The sequence below is a fragment of the Chelon labrosus genome, assembly GCF_963514085.1.
Source record: "Chelon labrosus genome assembly, chromosome: 13".
Lineage (NCBI taxonomy): Eukaryota > Metazoa > Chordata > Actinopteri > Mugiliformes > Mugilidae > Chelon > Chelon labrosus.
Window position 1 is genome coordinate 16551831 of NC_140346.1, and position 22305 is coordinate 16574135.

At 39.9% G+C, this 22305-nt stretch overlaps 1 protein-coding gene across 1 annotated transcript; it reads left to right on the top strand.

Annotated features, from left to right (window-relative positions):
- The first annotated feature begins 3218 nt into the window (after window positions 1-3218).
- On the top strand, window positions 3219-20015 carry drd2a (dopamine receptor D2a). The gene is made up of 7 exons (XM_084559244.1): window positions 3219-4813; window positions 10538-10647; window positions 15438-15574; window positions 17340-17548; window positions 18482-18568; window positions 18844-19231; window positions 19743-20015. The coding sequence occupies exons 1-7, from the start codon at window positions 4454-4456 to the stop codon at window positions 19937-19939; spliced, it is 1488 nt and encodes a 495-aa protein (XP_084415370.1). The 5' UTR covers window positions 3219-4453; the 3' UTR covers window positions 19940-20015.
- Window positions 20016-22305: the final 2290 nt, after the last annotated feature.

Sequence of the window (22305 nt, forward strand, 5' to 3'; positions counted from 1 at the left end):
TTAAGTACCCTCTGCACAAGTCATGTAATTTATTGTCAAGGCCAGATCAAGAGTGTGAACCTCTTAGAAGTAATCTCATCAACGCAGTGACATTCAGATGTACTGGACGCTAGACGTACGAGGTCCTATTAAAAATTCACAATTGACTGACAGTCTGTCCTTTGAAATGTCCTGATCTGAAGAGAAGTTCAAGGACCTGAGAATAACAATACTTGGTGTTCATAAAAGGCTGCAAAGGACACAAAACGCTCCCTGAAAAGGGATTTTTACAAGACAACCGTCAATAGGTGTAAGATAGGGGCCATAAAACGCAGGATAAAAACAGGACTAAAGCCACTTCAAGAGCGTTATACGATGCACAAGCAGGTCGCAAAACAAGCAGATCTGTGGTGTTTACTGGCATCCACAGCGACAAGGACCCGGTTGAAAAGACAGTGTTCATTAATGATACCATGAAGAAAAAATGCCTGAAACACAAAACACGTCAAGGGAAAAAAAAAAAACGTAAAACATGTGTCAGAGTTGCTAAAGATAACCTGGAAGTACTGTATGTTCCATATTGCCTGTGGCACTGTTTTAAAGATAGAAATCACTGCCTAGAAACACCCGAACTTTGGTGTAGAATGCAGCAGCTTCACATTTCTCCCACCTTAAATGAGTAATTACAGGAATTCCTGCTCTGTGAATCGAGCCCGATCATATGGCACCGGTTTTTCACTTTTGTTTTTTTGTTTTGTACGTTTCTTTTTTTGGATTGAGATGATTTATTGAACCTGCTTTGAATTATACGTTTGCTGCTATTGCTGCGCTTTGTCAATGTTTTTATTGCTCAAGTTTGTCATGTGCTGCTAACCTCTAACCTGCTTGGGAGGCGTTTAGGGAACGTTGGTAAACTGTAAATAACTTGGGTTATTGCACTCTTAAAACTTAGAACTCACACTCCATGACTTAATTCCCTTTCATTTATACCAAAAGTGAAAAAGAACTTTGTGTTTGCCAACTTAAAGCCGCTATAAAACAGAACCGTCTATTTCTATATTTAAAAGTTTACACTAAAAGAAAGTTGTAACTATAACTTGTTAAATAATGAAGCTGAAAAAAAGTGAAATATTTCTTCCCTGAAATGTACTGATGCGGAAGTAGATAACTGTCATAACTTAAATATAAAATGAAGACAAACTCTAATAAGGGTAAGAAAATAATTGTTGGGCTGGAAAATGAATTAGATGCAGATGGGGATTTTAGACAGGACTAGGGGATTTGAGGCTGCAGAACCAATTAGAGTGTGAGTGAGAGGGAAGGAGGGGGTTGAAAATGGAGCTGAGAAAGCGGAGGATGACATAAACATTAATCTAGACAGGTATGAGGGAGCTGCACTGCTCGGAGTGTTGTAAAATAGGATGTGCCTGTATTCTGAAAGGATGTCATACGTTTTCGTTTTTTTTTTTTTTTTTTTTTTTTCAGTTTAACGTGGCGAGTCTGTGAACAAGATATTTAGTGTCAAATTCACTGAGAAGCAGTGACATTGTTATTGAAGAAAAAAAAAATATTAAATGGATAAATCAAAGTAAACTGGCATTTATTCACAACCCAGAACCATGTTGGCTATCATTTCCCAAAAACCACGATGTTTGGTAAGATTGGACTTTGCTTCAATGAGTCTGTCTTAATAGACAAAAATACATAGTATAAGATGACGCATGGAAAATATTCAGCTCATGTTCAAACTCATGTCTTTTAAGTTAAATCAAATGCATGTTAGATGTTAGATGCATGGTTACTCATATCATTTTGATACAATACATGACGTACTGTCTAATAAAATCTGTTTTTCCAGCACAATATCACTAATTAAAGTTTTCTGAAGCGATCTGTCTGCTTGCTCCCACCATACTTTCACACATTACTTTCAGACGTTCTTCCATTGTCCACATCCATAACGATGGCCATTTTCAGGACTGATACTGCTTTTACTGTGGGTAAAAGTACTTACTGCACTCATTGATCCTCAAATTCATTCATTCATTCATCTTCTGTAACTGCTTGTTCTCTGGAAGGTCGCAGGGGGGCTGGAGCCTGTCCCAACTGTCATTGTGCGAGAGGCGGGGTACACCCTGGGCAGGTCACGAGTCTATCTCAGGGCTACCACAGAGAGACAGACAAGCATTCTCACTCACATGCACACCTACGACCAATTTAGAATCACCGATTAACCTAATAAGCATGTCTTTATACAGTGGGAGGAAGCCGGAGTACCCGGAGAGAACCCACGCAGGCACAGTGAGAACATGCAAACTCCACACAGAAAGTCAGCCGATGGATTCGAACCTTCTTTCTGTGAGGCTTCAGTGCTAACCACCACACCACTGTGCCACTTCCTTAACTTTAAAAATTCTAAGAGCAATTGAGCATGTAATCTGTTTGCTTCGTAAAAACTGCACAGCGATCATGACCTTCTGTTAATTGTTGCTCAGTGAAAGGGAAAGATAAAGGCTGACTCAGGGCTGCTGATGATTTATTTATTGTTTGAGCTACTGATGGCTGCCTATTTCGCTCATGGGTGATGCAAGAACAACAAACTCCAGACAGGGCTTATGTGTTAAGAGCCATCAGTATGTGCACACTTGCACTTTAGAGGCTTCAAAGCAGGAAACAGGTCAAATGTCAGAAAGTATCAAGTATGCATCTTGTATTTTAAAGAAGCTTAATATTGACTATAACTTTCTAAAGCAAATAAATGTTGAGTTGTCCCACCTGGCAATGACTGTTTGGGTTAAATTGGAAGTGACACTGGGTGAGAGCATTAACAAACTCTCCTGAGATTATTGCCAGTATGGTGGTGACAAGGTTTGGTACACATAATAGCCTTCCCATCAGGGAAGCGTGTGATCGATCCCAATTTTCGTTCTACAGCACGACAACAATACTAAAAATACAACCCTTACACTCCTGAGGTGGCGTCTTAAGTGCCAAGAAGAATAGAGTCCTGCAAAAGCTGCTTTGGCTCCTGCAGAGCCCTGATCTCAACATCATCTAGTCAGTCTGAGATCACATAAAGAGCACAATTGAGACGGTCTAAATCCTCTCAGAAGAAATGTGGATTCTTAAAACAAGCTCACTGCCAGCCACATTGGAAAAACGGTGAGCTGGTAAACGTAGGAGACTGGGTGGTGTTTTTAAAGGTGACGGTTTCACCAAATACTGATTTATTTCTTCTTCAGAGCACTTTATATGAAGTTAAATGATCAATGAAAATATTCATGGAATGACGTTTGAAAGCAGTAACTTTTCTCTGGGGGCTTCTTTAGCACCAGCACATATTTGTTTGAAATAAAGATCAAGTGGTAACATTTCAAAGCGCTAATATTTGTGTTTAGAAGGTTACGCTGGACAAACTTGATCTAGCAGTGCTATGAAGCAATATTTCAACGAGTAGGTTGTTGTTGTTGTTTTTATCATATCCTACGCTAGCATACTCATGAGGATGTCACATTATTCCACTGAACACCAGGCAATGTTGTTTGATGAGGAAATGGAGGTCCAAATGTAGGTACTAATGGCATCCAGACGAGTCCAGAGAATGCAAACCATCCACAAACAAAAAAAAATAAATGAGGCGAAAACAAGAAGGTATGGCAAATGCAGACTACAACACACACAAGGTAGGCTGATCAGCTCAAAGGGGCAATCAAGAAGGTTATGAAGAAAGAGTTAATTAAGAAACAAGACAGAGGTGAAACAATTACACAGGCTGGAAAGCAAGCACAAACAGGAAGTAAAGTTAAACATGACACGGGTTGTAACTCTATCAAAATAAAACAGGAAATCAACTACAAACAAGACCCTGCCTGGTTGGTTAGGTACCAAGAGACCGCCTGCTAAATATATGAAACCAGACAATACAGGTGACAAACTGTAAAACAACTGACTTAACCCTGCTTGCTAGGTCTCAGTGTTAAACACAGTATGGTCTCACTGTATAGGAAGCACATATTGAAAACAAAACTTTCTGCTTATGAGAAAAAGACAAAATTTAACAAATATCTTTAAAAAACAGACAAGAATGAAATGCAAAATAACTTTTTATACCAGCGCTGTCTTTAGTAGGGGTTAAAAACTTGTCACAGTATGCTGTTGTGAATGCAGAGGCAACTTTCCAGCAGCTACGGGATTCATTTGAATTTCTATTTCCCTAAATGAATGTCTTATTTTTCCCTTTAAGAAGACGCCAGCGTTTCTGTGGCTATAATTTCATCTGATGGAAATATGGCAGGCGGCTTCCGCGTCATCTTAAACACATTTGGAATCGCCGCCATAATTCAAAATAAAGACAGACGCATTACCGACTGCAGCGGGCTTTAAGCTGCTTCTGTAAAGCAATTACTGCAGGGATACAGATTATCCCAAAGCCATATCCTATTACGGTTCCTTCTCTGTGTTTGCAAACATTCGTATGAATCCACCACCATTGAAATGCTGTGTTTTGTCTGCATGCTTTGCAGGGCCCATTCTTGGCCTTCGTCACTCACAGCTAATGGATGTCTTTACCCAGTATGCCTACAATGACAGTTTCTATGAAAACGGAACATGGAGCTTCAACGAAACCGATCGGGAGCAAAAGCACCCTTACAACTACTACGCCATGCTGCTCACTCTGCTCATCTTCGTCATTGTCTTTGGCAACGTGCTGGTGTGCATGGCTGTGTCCAGAGAAAAGGCTCTGCAGACCACCACCAACTACCTGATTGTCAGCCTGGCTGTCGCTGACCTTCTGGTGGCCACGCTGGTTATGCCCTGGGTCGTCTACTTAGAGGTACGATAGCAGAAATGTACACACAGCCACACACCATTTTACACACACGCATAATCTTTGTAAATATTCGAAGAGACACAAATAGCCTGCCCTATGAAGCAGACATGCTCTTCCTATCTCTGTACCTTGTGAACCTTTTCTTCTCAGTGTTTTAGAGCATTAAAAAATAGAAGAAACTGTTGCAGTGTATCAACTGTTATGTAGCAGCTGTTTATATTTTATCTCCAATATCACCGATGTGTATGCTATTAAAAAAAGAACTGAAAATGATTAATACCTCCTCTTTTCCAAATAGAAAATAGCAAAGCACATTTTGTGTCTCACATGCTTTTATGTGAAATCTGGTGAAAAGCATTTGAGCAAAGCAGGTTGCCTGCAGATATCTGCAGGTCAGGGGCTCAAGGTGAAGCAAGGGTGAGGGCTAATGTGTTCACGTCAGCCTCGTAAACATCAGCCCTGCCAGTGGTTAAAGGCCTGTAATGTAGCAGCACTAAGTGACAATGGCAACATGTCAGAGCAGTCTCTTCAATCAGAGGTCAGATCCTCATGAATAATTATTGCAAATTCTGGGATGTATAATTTTGTTTTCCTGTTTGGGATAACACACAGACTCTTTTTTTTTTTTTTTATCAAGGCATGCTAACAACTGCAACCTAAAAGATAACACAGCCTTGGGTCGAGCATAAAATCATCTCAAATCTAGCAAATCAATAGCAAGCAGGAAACGGGCTATCTTTGCGAAAAACATCTCTGCCTGTTTCGCCTTCGTCTTTGTCATCTCTTGTATCTGTCTTCTCTGTCCCGGGGTTATTTCTGACCATTAGGCTTTAGGTCACGCTGTCTGATGTAGAGAAAGGCAATCTAAGACAACAGGGACTCTAATCCTCCCGTGTCTCTCTCTGTGAGTCATGATGATTATCACTCTGATCAGATTACAGTGCATCCGTAGAATGTCGATAGTCCGGGCCTGTTTGTGTGTTTGTTTGTACATGCAACACACTGGTGATTGGGAATGTGTCACTCTGTTGCAGGAATATAACATCCACGGGGAGTATAGCAAAAAAACAATTAGTACAATTTGTCCAAATAAACAAATCATTTTTGTGTGATCATTAGCACTAATTATTACTCATAAGATTGTTTATCCATAAAGTATGCAACCTGCATGCTGTGCTTGATTTTTATTAGAAGTATTTACTTGTGTTCTCTGTTGATGTGGGCAGCTGGGGACACGCAGAAGGAGTCCACTTCAAAGCACGCCAGAAATATGGGAGTTGAATTGTAATCAGCCACGTATCAAAGCCCCAAATTATAGCACAACGTTTTCTCTGTAATTTACCGAATGTGATATCGCAGCAGAAAAGTGAACGTTGGATGGTGGTGAAGGGCTTTAATTGTACAGGTGTGTGTGTTGCTCGCTGTGTTTGTTTACGGGCGACGCTTGTGGAGTGCGGCGAGCATTGGAACCGTCTTCAAATACAAGTCGCAGCGTGTTTTTGGACACAAATTTGACAGATGTGTTTCCTGCAACTCTATACTGCTGGGAACATACAAACACAGATTAAAAGAACGCTCGTTCGTTAATGTGCGCTCTTGTTCCTCGACATTATTCATGTGAGCGATACTAATTTTTTTTAATCTAGATCAGAGACTAATTATTATCTCATTTACGTTAAAGCTTGATTACAGTATAATGTTTGGCTGAACACATGTGAAGGGGGTGCGACTCACACCATCTGTAGTGTTTGTAGTTTCCCATTCCAACACATTCATATGGAGAGCAGTCCCATTTAAGCAGTTTCACACATTAGGGAAGACTTAAACCACCATTTTGTAGATATTTCATCCAAAAAGACTAATAACAGCCATTTGTAAATAAGTCCTCTTTGGGATAATATGCTGAGAGTTAAGCACAGGCTGTTGGTCAAAGTCAGAATGGATTACCCAGCATGTGTTCGGAGTGCGATCCTCATCTGATTTTGGCGTGTCCCTCTTAGATTGTCAGGCCTCCTGCTAATGTGAGGACGGGTAAACGTTGGATGAGTGTAAATCCGCACGAATAGGAAATGATTTGGCACGCTGGGAAGTGGGAACGCTGCTATTTCTTGGTATTTCTGAGGTAAAGCTCAAGATCTGCTTGCTGAGTGAAGACGACCTTATATGCTGGAGGAAGCATGGCTCAGAACAGTGGAGGGGTTGGCTGGAAGATTGTTTTTCTGATATTTACCCCTTCGAAACATGCTTCCTCCATCAGAGACACATCGAAATTTATGTCTTCAAATAACAAACACATTTAGGGGTTCAGTGTGGTGTTTGGACCTATAATATCCCCTTTCTCATCACTCTGTACACATTTTTTATTTTTTTTTTTTACTCTGCATACAGCGATATATATTTAGTTTTATTTCTGGCCAGAATGTCACTGACCATGGCCGTGACTGAGTTTCTCGTTTTAATAATGTATCAGAATGAACTGTAGTGTGAGCTTAGTCACAGAGTGTGGTCAGGGCATTCAACTTGCCCTTTATTATTAAATGCTAAATTTGCATTAATTACCGCAGTTTTCGCTTTTTTTGCCAAGTGTGACTGATTTAGAGAGCGTATGTGGGGGAGCAGTTCGCATGACTTAAGGTTAAGAGTCTAGTAGAAATCAAGGTGAATTGAGCACACTTCCGTTTTTGTATGTAGTGGACTCAGTATAAATTAAAATTGTAAATGTGTCTGCTGCAGCATACAATAAACTGAATATCCATTCAGTTCGCCTTTTGGATATAAAATAAATATAGCTTTTGACATCATGACGGTGCGCCACATCTTTGTATTAATTCCACGAAATACACAAATATCTAAAAAAAATAGAGCCAAATAAATGAGTAGAAAACCTGAAAAGTTGTTTTTGTGCCTAAACTTTACGGGTAAGAAGTGTAATTAGTGGAAAATGTTCATTATCTCAGAAAGTAAACATGCCTGTTAGCTCTGAGTGTATAATTGGCTATTAGCTCCGGTGATCTGGTCAGAGGCGTGAGTTTTCTGAAGGCTATGGATGGTTGTGCACCAAAACTGCAGTTATAAACGGCTGTTTCGAGGCAAGACAGCGTGTACTGTTACTGTCTGTTTTCAGGGCTGTTTTAACGTATATCGCCAAGCGCTGTCAGGTCATGTGATTGGCACGTGTTCAGTGTCAGACTGAGAATCGGAGACAACTGACGGAGCAGACTGATGGTTATGAAAGGAAAATATACCCTGTTGTTATGTTTCACATTCTCAGACAGACCCGATGTGTGGATAATCTTGACATGATCCTGTGTGGTAGATGGGTAATATTTGAATGTAGCCATGTATTGAAGCAGTTTGTCTAGAGTGTATCTCTGCATCTTTCCACTGCAGTCCTCTTTAACATATTTTTTTTAGCTTTAATGTTGGGTACCAGCAGTGGCTTTACAATTCATCCTCTAATATTTTCCCCATACTCTAAAAAAGACAAGGCTGCATTTTACTCTTTCTAATATAAATGTTTAATCCACTGAGGTTTTCATAGTTGTAAAACCTTTCCAAAGCTTAGAAAAGCTTATTTGCAAGAATTCATCCAAGTGTAAAATCTAAGGGCTGTGCATGAAGCAGTGGAAACACTGAGGAAACACAGTGGGACACACAGTATGAGAGCTAACCTGAAAACTGAAAACATTTTCTGGCTCGTGAACGCAAGATAAACAAATTTAATTTCAAATAATAACTGAGTTTCGTTTAAGCATCAGTACAATCAGATCACCTTATTATAAGCGAGGTTATATTGCATTGAGCCGTGACATCCCTGTTCAAGTAAACAGCAGCCTGCTTTAGAATTTAAGAGCCACAGACCTTGAAAAAAGTTTCCTGTTAAAATCTCATGCACACACATCTTGTCACAGGGTGACTTGTAGCAATGAGAGACTAAACAAACACTCTCAGGGGATAAGCTCACTATTAATGTCAGTATGCATTTCAGATGGCTAATTAGCTATCTAAATAAACTTACGTGCAAATGTCACTTTAGTCCCTTTAAATGTGGTCCTTAAGTCCTAATACTAACAACGCACTGTCTGAACTGCTGACAGTTAAACATTATCTCTTCCACCTTTTTCTGCTATGAATACTCAGCCTGGCCCTGTGATAGACTGGCGGCCAGTGCAGGGTGTACCCTGCCTCTCGCCCAATGGCAGCTGGGAATGAATACTCAGACTGTATTTTAAGAACTTTTGTTTACTATCATTAGTACTATTAATAATATTTTTGCGATACAGACATAATTGTTTTAAATGAAAGAACAGAGAGGTTGAGTTTCATTTCACCCATATTCTAAGTCGCTGCTTTCTCAGCTCCCCAGACCCCCTCACAGCCTTTTCAATTTCCCTACACCTTACCTTTGCAAATTAAATCATACTGCTGATACATTTAGAATTATGAAGTGCACATAAAGACAATCTTGAGTTATACATTTAGCTGGCAGAGCAATGTATAGTGTATTCCACAGTTAATATATCTTCTCTTTTTTAGGATATATTTGTTTTGATTTCAAAAAGTATGTGGAATATCTACAGAATTTATTTCTCCACTCTGATGTGAGTGGACTGGCGTAGCCACTGTGAGGACCAGTGATCTCTGTTAGCTCTTGTGAGTCTCTTATATTTTAAACTTATATATCTGATCTGGGCTGCAGCACAGATGAGGGTGTAAAACTGTACGGCTGTTTTTGATAGGCGCTTTGAGGGAGGAGCCCCGTGTAAAGATCAAGGACAAGAAACTGAACGACGGCTGCGAAAGAAGACAAACAGACAATAATGAATGCAGAGAACAACATGGCAGTGTTGAGACACAAATGTCAAAAGTGAAAGGTCGAAAAATTGCAGAAAAAGAGACGAGGCAGCGGCGTTGAGGAAGGCAGTCATTAGTCGGTCGGATCATTCTGCAATCACTGTTAGTGTTTCAGACGCCAGCGACAGCAAACAGCTCTTTAATGTTGGAGCTTAATTTTGTAAAAACACGGCCTGTTGACAGAGATTAATCAGCTACATCAAGGCAGGAGTTGCCCTTTGACACACACATCGTCCTTACCCTTTGCAGAGCCGTGGGAGGAGGCAGGTAGGCTTGTGGTGTCAGGCGAGGTGGGTGGTGTCGGACCTGTCAGAGCATCACCGATGTTGTTAGCTTCATCATGGGATTTGACCATGTAACAGAGAGCAACTGTGTTATGAATACAAATGGGTTTCGACCATGTCTTTCATTGAAAACCACCTGGAGCTACGCATGCTGAAAGATCATTATCTGACTTACACTGAGGGTGTCTATGGTTTTACAATAATCCATAGTATTCAATTCTTACTTGTCAGTGAAAAGATGCCAAGAGTCATGAACCAACCGATCAGATAATCTGTCAGTCGGTCAGATGTAACACAACTGTATTTTATTTGCCTGGAAATTATTTTTTTCTTATAAGAGACATTTAATCTGAATCACCTTCACTCTTCCTCTGAAGGTTCAGTTTTGAACCTTTTCTTTCAAGGTGGGAAATAAAATGAGAAGATGCAAGAGAGCTCAACTGTCGGGATTTTTTTTCTGTTGTTGTTGTTGTTGCAGAGGGGAACATATTATTTCTGTCAAAGACCTGCCTTTGCGTGGCAAGTGTAACAGCTTTGCTCTGTTGACTGTTGCTTTAAACTGCCATTTGTCGATGTTCTTCTATTCTAGGTGGTGGGAGAGTGGCGCTTTAGCAAGATCCACTGTGACATCTTTGTCACTCTGGATGTGATGATGTGTACAGCCAGCATCCTCAATCTCTGCGCCATCAGCATTGATCGGTGAGTTTGCCGCTGCGCAGATTGTTTAGTCCTGCCTGTCATGGTTCCAAGCGTGTATTGTCAGTGGAAATCTCTACCCGATGAGTAACAGAAGGGAGCTGCTTATTTTTATTTTTTTATTTTGTATGCACAGCCACCAAGGCACGCATGTCTGTTTACAGCCATACACAACACCTGTATTTTTTTCTATATTCATGAGGATGTGCAGTGCGTCCTAATAATTGTCCACCGGATATTCCAAAGCATAAATGTGAATTCCTCAATATGACAAATTGCTGCAATTTAGGAACACAAAGGGTGAATAAATTAATGAGAACTTGCTTGACAAGTGCGTAGGAGAGTGAAATACAATGGCATCTACACTCCTTCACACTGTCGGCAGTAGCTTTAGAAGCAGCCATATTTCAGTCAAAGACATGCGCTGGGTATAAAACAAACTAAACAATGAAGCGGCGTCTTTAATAACGGGCAACCTGTGACAACCGAGGGTGACAGACCTTACAGACCTTAACCCGTTTAGTAATTCAAACTGCATATAATAATTTATTATACATACTTTAAAAGAAAAATCCAGCTACTTATAAAAAACTGAATTGGAGAGAAAACATAAAGGGGAGAAGGTAGGGGAAAGACAGAGTGTTCTATTTACTACTCAAGAAAATATGTCGTCTATCAAAAAGTCACCCTCGTGGAAAGAAGTGTAAAATTAAAATGCTCAGTTAGCCTGGAAGCCAGCCCGACTTCCCAATCCTACACATTGTTTGTAGCAGAAAATTAGTCTGGAATCGATCTGTTGTTAACTGATTATTCCCCGCCAAGGATTTAATCATTTGGGTGGGCTTTATGCAGCAATGGACGGAAGAGTAACAGTAATGTAGCCATACACGTCAAATGGAGTTGAATTTGTTTACAACAAAATGGCTCTGATCAGGGCTATCTGATTGGGAGCAGATTTTACAAAATTGTCTCACTAACACACTTTCCCTGTCAAATTTTGCACATTTTCATTGACTCCATGTTACATAGTACGGCTTAGATACGTATGCATTAATTAAATAAGAATATAATTCTAGCATGCAGTGCATGGTAAATATTCATTTAAAACATCTGTATATAACATTAACCATCAAATAACTCCTTGTAATAACAAAATGAATGTACATTTGAAAACGCAGAAACTATCACATTGGTAGAAAAAGTGCTAAAGAGGCCACATCAGTTATAATAACAGCAAAAAAAGGTTAGGAGTACAGGAATGTACTAAAACTCTCTGAAAAGTGGGTTTTGTAAACTCAGCTTTACAAACAAGGTTTTTAGACACATGCTGACAGATCAAGTAAACTGTGACAAAACCCAGTCGCTAAACATCTGTAGGGGAAACACTGTAAGCCACTGTATGCTTCGGTAGGGATTTGTAAAAATTTGACGTTTCTTTCAGCCTATCGAAACATTACGCAAGCCTTCAAAACTTAGTTTCAAGCTCGCAAACGTTTTTTTTTTTTATTTAATTGAATTTCAAGCTTTCACACACTGACTTTCAACCTTTTCAAAGCCCTTTATTCAGTTTCGAAATACAACATGTTCATCCTGCAGAAATGCTCCGCGGAGCTGAGAGGAACGAGAGGTGGTAATTCTCTCTTGGTTTGTCACTACAAGCCACCCTTTGAACATCAGCTGTCATTTGATATTTTAAACGGTGCTACAAAAATTGGTGCAAGAAAATTCCTGCTTTATTAATTAATGCTAAAAGAAATAAATGCACTTATTTAGTTGTGTAACTGGGATGATGACTGACTGATAGATGAGAGTGGATCAGACGCAGCTGAAGCTGAAGGAGGCAGTTACGCGGAGAGGCTGTTCTGAAAAGCATGTTAAGCCTGAGCGTCTGATATTAAAACTGTAGCAAGCAATCATGTAATCTTGAATATGTAGAGTAAAAGTGAGAGCACGAGAATGAATACGTCTGAAGCATATCAAAGACATAACATATTTTCATTTCATAGAATCCTCTCGTGTTTAATGTTACATGATTTTCTGCTCGGCTGCATTTACATATTAAGTCATATTAAAAAATAAATAAAATAAATGAAAAAAATCCACCACGGTTACACACGGAAACAATTTCAGCTCTTATTGAAGTGAATGATTTATAGCACAGATGTGTCTCCTACAGCATGTGGAGAAGAGCTTATTGATTTGAATATAAGCTCTGATAGATCTTTGATTGTGTGCATTGCAAATTAATGTTAGAAGCATTCCAGAAGAGGAACAGCATCCACATTTACATTTAGATATGATTTGCAGACACGTGAATACTAACACAGAGAAGATAAGTGTCACACAATCCAGGATCCAAGTGTCCCATCCCCCGGCTGTAGTGCATTTTGAGGTCCACCCATATGATGCTGATTTGTAAAAGTTCAGATAACAGTCGCGCGCTTGTGTTTTTCCTTTAATCAATTCAGCAGCTTTAGGCAGCGTTGCAATTTATACATCAAAGGATTGTTTCTTGCTCTTATAGCTTTGTTCTTTTTCACTAATGTGAGGAAAACAGGGTGGTGAGCAAATAACAGGCTCTATTTTTGTGGATTTGTGTGCAAATGCAAACATACACTGTTTTTTTCATATACATACATGCATTATTAACAGTTGGAATGCCCTACAACTATGGCCAATCAATTCACTTCCTCTTCAGAAGCAGGAGACTAATGGGCCTAAGACAAAACTGCTTTCGTGTGGGAGGTGATATGAATGTGCACGTGCCAAACATGATTTCAGAGAACTCCGGAGAAGTTTGTTTGCCAAAAAGCAGACAAGTGGAATCAGAAGACAGTCTTTTATAATAATGCTCACTGTGAGTCGTGCAGTACAAATACAACAGGACTCTTGACAAGACTCGATGTCAGATACTTCAACTTGCCTAGCCTTCAGATTCTAAAGTTGCAGAAAACAGCAAGTGTTAGCAATGCGGCTTCCTGCAGCCGTGTGTATATGTGCGTTTAAAATCTTGTGGCAGAGTCGGGTTTGTCACTATGGTAGCCAAGAACAGGGCAGAAAATAACTTGCACATCAGAATGCTGTGAAAGAGCTCCTTTTAATCCAAGCCGTGATTTTTGACCAAGAAAAACACTGATGGAAAATTAACATACTGATCCAAAATCAAATAATAAAAAACAAAATAATGTTGTTTTTAACTTTAACTATGTTTTAACTACATAAAAAAACAACTAGCTGACAGCGTTGCACCAACATTCACCTCTGTTTCTGCAAAAGCGGATTTTGTTACATTTTTCTACCTCAAAATGCCTGCAAGTCTGTAAATGAACATACATGTCACTTTATTATAATAATATATTCAGTGAGAAACAAACATCTACTAAAAGTACATAACTTTTTTAAAAAAAAGTGTTCTGGGTTTTGCTGTATAAAATGATTTAAGAGATGAGTTTCTACCATGTTTTCAATTATTGTGTCAGAAGTTTGTGCAGAATAAACTTGAAAATGCAGAAACTTTGCAAGAGATCAGTGGCATGTCACAAGTTCTCACACTATTAGCAACAACCGTTAATCTATTTCAGAACATACTCTTCCCATTATATTAAAAGTAAACTATGACGTGAAATTGATGTGTCCTAAAATTCATAACAAAATGTAAACTCATGTATGCGAATTCTTGTACAAACCATGCTAAATATAATTATTTTTTTAAAGCAAATTTAAACCCATCTACTGGTAGATAATGAATCCGAATGGGTCATTTACTTTTTAAGCACCAGTCCGTTATCGTTGCACATTTTCTCAGAGTATTAAGTTTGCGGTTCATAAAATCACAAAGGTGGCAGCAGCTGGGAAGCAGGCATGTTTCCGAGAGATCTGTTCTCAGCGCACAGTCTGAGTCACATTTTCCACCAAAATACCAATAACCCTCAATGCGCCGTCTGATTCTAATTAACCTCCCACCTGTTTGCGCTTTTCCTACCACCTGTGCTCTGCACATGCCATCAAAATACCACGCAGGTGAAAAAACGTACATTTCAAGGTCAGCATGTTCTCAAGGCGTCAAAATGTTCTGGGATTATCTATATATATATATATATATATTCTGTGCATTGTCTTGGTCTTTATTGCAGTGTGTTGTCATGGATGTGTGACGGTCCAAAAATGACATGGCATACGCTGTTATCTTGAATCTATTCTTATTTCCCTTTCATGTTTTCATAAAGGTCATGATTCTGAATATTCTCCTAAAAGCCGCTGTTCTTTATGCCTTGATTCCTTCAGCCATGACGAGACAGAAATCAATTCGTGAGACACTGTAAAAAGCCATGCATTTCCTAGTGATTAAAGGAAGCTGCTTAATAAGGTCAACCAACATAGCGGGGTTAAATATGGTCTCTCTTGTGAGAGACTGAAAGAAAAGAAAAGAAAAGAAAAACACAGTCTGCCTTACAGTGTCTCATTTTCATGTGAACCGAAGCCTACAGCGCATAACCGCTTCCAAAGGGCCAATCCACCATCAAAAAGAATCTGATCAAGAATGACAGGCAACATTTCTTGTTTAACCCACTTGTATTCTTCATGCTCTCTGTTGCACTTCGAGCTAAAATTTCCATTGATGAAGAAAGAGCGCAGGAAACGCAGAGAGGGCGCATCCAGCCGTAGATCATTAAATCAGAACCTGAAAGAGTTCAAAGCTTGAGCTTGTCATTTTGGATGTGTCGCCCTGTGCAGAAAGGTTTCATGTTTTCGTACATGCTAACTGCAGCGGATCTTGTCTCCACCCCTTACAGTTACACAGCAGTTGCCATGCCGATGCTGTACAACACTCGCTACAGCTCCAGGAGAAGGGTCACAGTAATGATCTCTGTGGTATGGGTACTGTCTTTCGCCATATCGTGTCCCCTGCTGTTCGGCCTAAATAACACAGGTAAGAGAGAGTGTCATACATATCTACTATCCAGCCTTTCACTGAATGCACAACTAAATTGGTAGAGCCGTTGGTATTAGTGGCGCACTCTATTATTCATCACTGCATCCACAGCACAGTATTTGTATACTATGCATAATCAGCACATACTTTGGACTCAGTTGTCCTGTCCGTCCAGCTTCTAGAATCTTAAGGGCAGTTTTGGATTAGTCAACAATTGTTGCCACACAGACTTGATCATAAAAGTCTATATACTGTAGATATGACTGTTATTGTACAGCTCCTGTTTTGGCATCTAGTGTCAGGTACTATCAAGCTGCATTGCAGGAAATTCAGGATTTAGTGCATCTGTCAGACTCCAAGTGACGTACTAAATGCTGGCATACCCCTTTAATTGAATGGTTAATACTGTGCTGTACACTGTATTTAAAGGTGGATTTAACTTATCAATGGGTAAGTGCTACGCCACGTGAAGTGTTATTGAAAACTTGCCAGTCAACTACAACTGTGCGTACCTTTGCCGAGCCTTGGCCCTTTCGGTTGCTTATTCCACAGAGCAGGGCTTTAACGGTGGATTACCGTTAAAGCGGTCCTGATTAAGGGGTTTTTGGGAGGAGCCAACTTGTTGCTGACCAGCTCCTGTGGCTCGCATCCAGTCACTTTGAAGCTCCACTCATCCCCTTTGAGTGCCTTGATGTAATGTCGATTCAACCGGCTCTCGGGCCTTTCAAACAAGCAGTGTCCGCAGATCGAGCTGCAGGAAGCATGAAAGCGGGGAAGCACAGAAGCAGCACCCTTTGAGTCTAAAGTTTCAGAAATGTATAAAATAAAAAAGTGTAAATGTGAAATGTATGCAATAAATCCAATGTAGAGTGTCCTATTTAAAATTGTCATCCCAAACACGCGGCACATGGTGCATGTGCGTGTGTGTGAGATAGCTACTCCAACTGACTGAATTAGCGAGGGTTGAGTAAATTGGGCAGCATGTCATATGAAATGAACCTTTCAATTAAAGAGGCATGCCAGCAATTTAATACGTCACTTGAAGTCTGACAGACAGATTGGCAAAAATTAAAAGCAAGGCCAAGACACTTTTAGCCCTCAACCTCCAAATGCACTAGAGCCTGAATTTCCTGTAATGAAGCTGGATAGTATGTGACACTAGATGCTAAAACATGAGCTGCACAATTACAGTCACATCTACAGTATATAGGTATTGACTAATCCAAAACTGCCCTTAGGATCCAGAAACTGAACAGATGGAACTGCTGAGTACAAAGTGTGTACTCTGGTGTGCAGAGTTTAAAAAAATAAAAAATAAATAAAAAAATTGGCTGGCTTTGAAAGTAAATCAGAAATCTAAATTTAAGCAACCACTGCAGTGGGTTTAAAATTGGGGTGATATGATCTCCACATTTGGCGCCAGATAGAAACCATGTGACAGACTTCTAGATAAGCTATAAGCCAGTCCCGAGAGAGGTGAGACTGCAGTGGATGTGAGAGGGGAAAATTTAAACTGTCTGAATGACCTCCAACTGAGAGGAGTGTAGAAGTCATTACATTTTCTGATGATGCATTTTAAAGCAAATCAAAAGAGCAACCCCTACTGTCAGGCTCTAACGTTCTTATTTTTCTGGTAAAAGTTTTCCAGAAGGCTTAATCGCAGAAAACAACAAAAATTACACACATTATGATTTGGGTCTGGCGGGAGGTGGGCGAAACATGCGTTCTGAAGTCTTTATTCACCCTGTGCTTATCTCTGCAGCTACTCGTGATGAGTCTCTCTGTGTGATTGCCAATCCGGCCTTTGTGGTATACTCTTCCATTGTGTCCTTCTATGTTCCCTTCATCATCACCCTGCTGGTTTATGTGCAAATTTATGTGGTCCTGAGGAAGCGCAGAAAACGTGTAAACACAAAACCAAAACAGCGTGCCTGTCAGGCTGCCGACCCTGATGCGGCCACTTCGCTGAAGGTGAGCTACTGTAGAAGCATGACTTCTGTTTTTATAGCCAGGAATTTATGGCTTCACTGTGAAACAACTCAATAGATTTACACATTTATTACACCAGACCTCTTTATCTTTCTGTACTTTCTGAATATTTTTGGAAGAATGTCTTTTCAACCACTTTCAAAAAGTGGAAAAGTGAAAAAAACTAAAACAAAATGGAGATCCCTTGAACTTTGGGTTCATTTGTTTCTTCATGAAATTGCAATACATTTTCTGAAGCCAGTTATTCTTGATGGCTTTTTCTTTGAAAATACAATGGATAACATTCAAGTAAAGGGATTAAAATGTCAAGGTTCGATGACAACTTGTTCATTTAAACAGTTTTTCTTCACCTCATAATCAAATACTCTGTAACTCGTTCCATCCAGGAGGCCAATTTTAATTTCATTGTTACATTGGCATGTTTCGCTGTCAAAGGCCGTTGCGCAGCATTTATTATAATGGCCCTCAAATGACCTTTAGCTTTTCTGCTCATTGATTTTCCTGACATAGGGAAATGCAGAAGTAATGCTCTTGATCCAGTGCGCTGCTATTGCTCATGTTTATTTATAGCTTTACACTGATGTTTCGGTCATTATATTTTGGCATATGGATAGATTATACATGTAGTCTTTATGGAGTAATAGAACATAACTGAATTAATTCAACGTCACTCGTGCTCTTGATTCTTGGAGGAACTTGTGTCAGGTTGGAGAAAGAGTCGCAGTTGTTCACACTGTCAGGTTAAGGGATTTGTTTTTCAGCAGCAGTCAAAGCTGCAGATCAGATTGTTGCTAAAGAGCCAGAGCAGCCTTGGTCAACCTAGTAGGCAGTCGGACCTGTGCTTAGAAAAGCTCTTGTGTCGGTTGCTTTGACATTGTACCCTCTCCTTGCCTGACACAGCTGTTTTCGTTTCAGGATAAGTGCACTCATCCAGAGGATGTGAGGTTGTGCACCATGATTGTTAAATCTAATGGGAGCTTTCCTGTCAACAAGAAGAAAGTGGTGTGTGTTATTTTTTTCTAGCTCTATCGTATTTTCTCTTTTTTTCTGCTAAAGCTTTAATTGATGAGAAAATATCTTTTTGGTCATGAATATTTAATAAGTTGTCACCTTGAAGACAAAACATCTCATCGTCTTTCTGCTCCGTTGAGCACAGTAAAGCTGAAGTAAAGAATCAAAGTGTGACGTATTCATTTCCTGTTAATTCGTCAGTTTTTAGCGCCAACAAAAATAAGTGGTCATCTGAATCCATGTCTTCTGATCCTGACCTTGTTCAGATATTCATCAAGGATGTTGTCAATGAGGGGGAAGATCTGGAGCTGGATGAGCTCAACAACAGCGGCAGCAGCCAGAAACAGAAGCCTCAGACACAGGGCGCTCTCGGAGAAACTCCGGCCACCAGCCACCAGCTACTGATGCCCAACAAGGCCAACGCTAGTCCCACTTCCACACCTCCCACACCCCCTGAGGAGGGCCAGAAAGCAGAAAAGAACGGCGATCCCGCGAAAGAGACCATGGGGGACCCAGCGCCAGTTGTAGCCAGAGCCTTCCAGACACAGGCCTTACCTAATGGCAAGACTCAGACTTCTGTGAAAACCTTGAGCAAGAGGAAGATCTCCCAGCAGAAGGAGAAGAAGGCTACTCAAATGTTAGCCATCGTCCTTGGTGAGTTCATTCCATTCTAACTGAAGATGCTGTTTTATGTGAAAATGCACCAGAAGTTAAGATGAGGCATTTTTACAACCAAATAACTATGCTATTTTTTGATATCGGCTTTGAACATGCAAAGCGTCATGCCGTGATCACAGCATCACACCAGTGGGGTACTCTGTTTACATTTACCAGGACCAAATATTTGTTTCTGCTCCAATTTACCACAAGTCATTACTGTAGTGTGCAGTTCTAGTACTTTTGCATTTCACATGTTTCTAGTTTTTGGCTGCCTTTGCGTGTGTTTTTATTTCCATCTCATTTTTTTTTTTTTTTTTTTTGGTGGGACCTAAAAAATAAGTCAGGCAGTGATGCAACAAATGGAAATCGTTCTCATACTTAAGAGTCCAACTCTTCCGTGTGCCGCTGCCAACCACATTAGTGTCTAATCTAAGATCCCCATTCTTCTTCCCTTTTCCTCAATCTTTCCGTCTTTCCCTAATGTTTCCATTCATCTCTCTCTCAGGTGTGTTCATCATTTGCTGGCTGCCGTTTTTCATCACACACATCTTGAACACCCACTGCACCAAATGCAAGGTCCCAGCTGAGATGTACAACGCTTTCACTTGGCTGGGCTACGTCAACAGCGCTGTAAATCCCATCATATACACCACATTTAATGTCGAGTTCAGAAAGGCGTTCATTAAGATCCTGCACTGCTAAGTTGCAACGCCATTTAACCCACCGGACTGAGGGCGAAGCGATGAATAAAAGCATCTCTTCTGGCAAATACCTCATCCTATTAAGGAAAACGCACCACATGGGGGAAACTGCAATCTGCTTTTTAACATTAAGGAGTAAAGTGACTGAAAAACTGACAGTGTCTTATCGAAAGGCATGGTGGCTCTATATGTGAATTGTCTGTGGAGTCCTGTTCTCCAAATCACTGAATGTAAAACAAGAAATGTCTGTAAGGAAGACCTGTTTCATGGAGAGGAGAGAAAAAAAAAAAAAAAAGTAATATTGTTCTCTGAAATCATTGTGCTTGTCACGTAAGGAGCCATCTGTGTATACCAAACACATGCAAGTGGCAAACTGCTATTTATTGTCTGTGTACTTTTATGTTTTGACGATGGAAAACAAGGTATCAAGTCAGTGTTCATGGCAGTGTTACAATTGATACGTCAGCTCTTACTCTCGAAATCTATCCCTGATTGGAATGTGTGTAAATGGCAAGAGGCGATTTACTTGCTGTATAATGTGGCAATGCCAATATCTGCATTTTTGCAATTTTATAAAGTAAAATCTATTATTATTATTATCATTATTATTATTATTATTATTATTATTTGCTGTACTATACATAGTTTTCTTAACACATTAACTGTGATTATATGCCTGCAATGGATATGTGATGCATGCTACACTGCTCCTCTACTTGACTTTTCATGAAATGTATGTTTAACAAAAAAAAAACAAAAAAAAAACTGCAAAAGATCTCCAATAAATGACGTTAAGGTACATTGTTAAGTGCCACATAAATATCAGTGTTCACTGTGTGTATACAGATAGACCCATAAATGGCATGTCCTTATTCAGCAGTGTCTCTGTTACTGCCAGGATCGGTCCGCAGGTTGTTGTTTACTGGAAGTAACTCTGCCGCAGCGAAGTCACTCCACGGCAAGGTAATGACCCGTACGCGGAGTTAGCAGCTTACAGGTACAATCATGACGGTGTGTGTAGAGGCCCCCGAGGCCGCTCTCCGGGGGCCCTTTGCTGGGTAAGAATGAGGTGAATTTGGAAAAACTTAAACCACAGCAATACATTTATGTATGTTGTTTGGGGTGACAGGACTTGCAACATGTTCAGTTCAACTTTGAAGACACCATCTAAAAAGAATGAATGAATATGAATATGAACCATGGTCGAATGTAGGGTTTAGTGAAACCGCAAAACCCTACATTCAGGACTCAAAAATAAAGTAAAAAATTTGAATATTTGGGGGACTAGTGTGCAGAACACATGCACATCTGCCTGCTTCCCTAAAGCTCTGCAACACCTTAGAATTAGCCGATACAGAAAATACAGTTTCTTACGTTAAGATAAAATGCGATTGGAGCTAAACTGGCTCTTCATCAGGTACAGAGTTATCAAAATGACTCGTGTGTGTCTGATTAAAAAAAAAAACAACTCAGAAATGTGATGTATGTAATGGTAATTTGATATATATACTGACTTGATATTTGTGTCCATATACAACATTACTCCTCCGATTGTTCTTATTCATATTTTTTTTCTTATTTATCACACCGGCGTCAGTTTGATAGCTCTGTACCTGATGTTGAGAACATCTGGGCTAGAAATGTGGCACTATTTGTAATAAAGTGATTTTTTTTTTCAACATGCTAGTGTTGCAAGTCATTGGGAAACTGAATATTTATAGGAACCATGGTTTCTCACCACCCGCGGTGTGTGTGTGTGTGTGTGTGTGTGTGTGAAAAACTGACAAATAGAAATAAAGATTCATCAAACTTTCTATGTGGTGTCATGTACACATGCCTATATTTACTTTAGTCCTGGACCAGAAGGAGACGGCTGAGCGCCTTTGTACCAGCTGTGTGAAAGTCGGCCTGTACTCTCTCTTTCATTCGAGCTTAGCATCAATCTTTATGATGACCCAAGTCAGACCAGAGACGATCGAGCATTGCATCAGGGAATAAAAAATCATGTAGGACTGCAGCCAGCAACAACAACAACAACATGATATTAAATTTCTTCTGTTGCTGTTGGCAATTCCCAACTTGTGACTTAAGCAACAGAATGAAAAATGTTTTGCGTTTCAAGGCAGTTATCAAAGCAGTGAGTGATGAACCTGCTGGTTGCATACGGGATAGTCAGGATATGGACCGTTCAACTGTTTCTGCTGTGTCAGAAAACTTGACATTTTTCTGAAAAGTAAATGAGCGGCAACGGCGTGGAAAGTGTTGGCAGTGTAACTGAACAATGATTGATAAAACACGGACTGATTCTGTTTTTCTTCTTTTTCTTTTGGAAGTGAAACACAGTTACACGACGTGCTGGCTTTGACG

What these genes read in the sequence shown, in the direction of transcription:
- drd2a (XM_084559244.1), top strand. Translation starts at nt 4,454, where the DNA reads ATGAATCCACCACCATTGAAATGCTGTGTTTTGTCTGCATGCTTTGCA. An exon ending in CCTGGGTCGTCTACTTAGAG is followed by an intron (nt 4,814 to 10,537) that starts GTACGATAGCAG and finishes CTTCTATTCTAG; the next exon opens with GTGGTGGGAGAGTGGCGCTT. An exon ending in GTTCGGCCTAAATAACACAG is followed by an intron (nt 15,575 to 17,339) that starts GTAAGAGAGAGT and finishes TTATCTCTGCAG; the next exon opens with CTACTCGTGATGAGTCTCTC.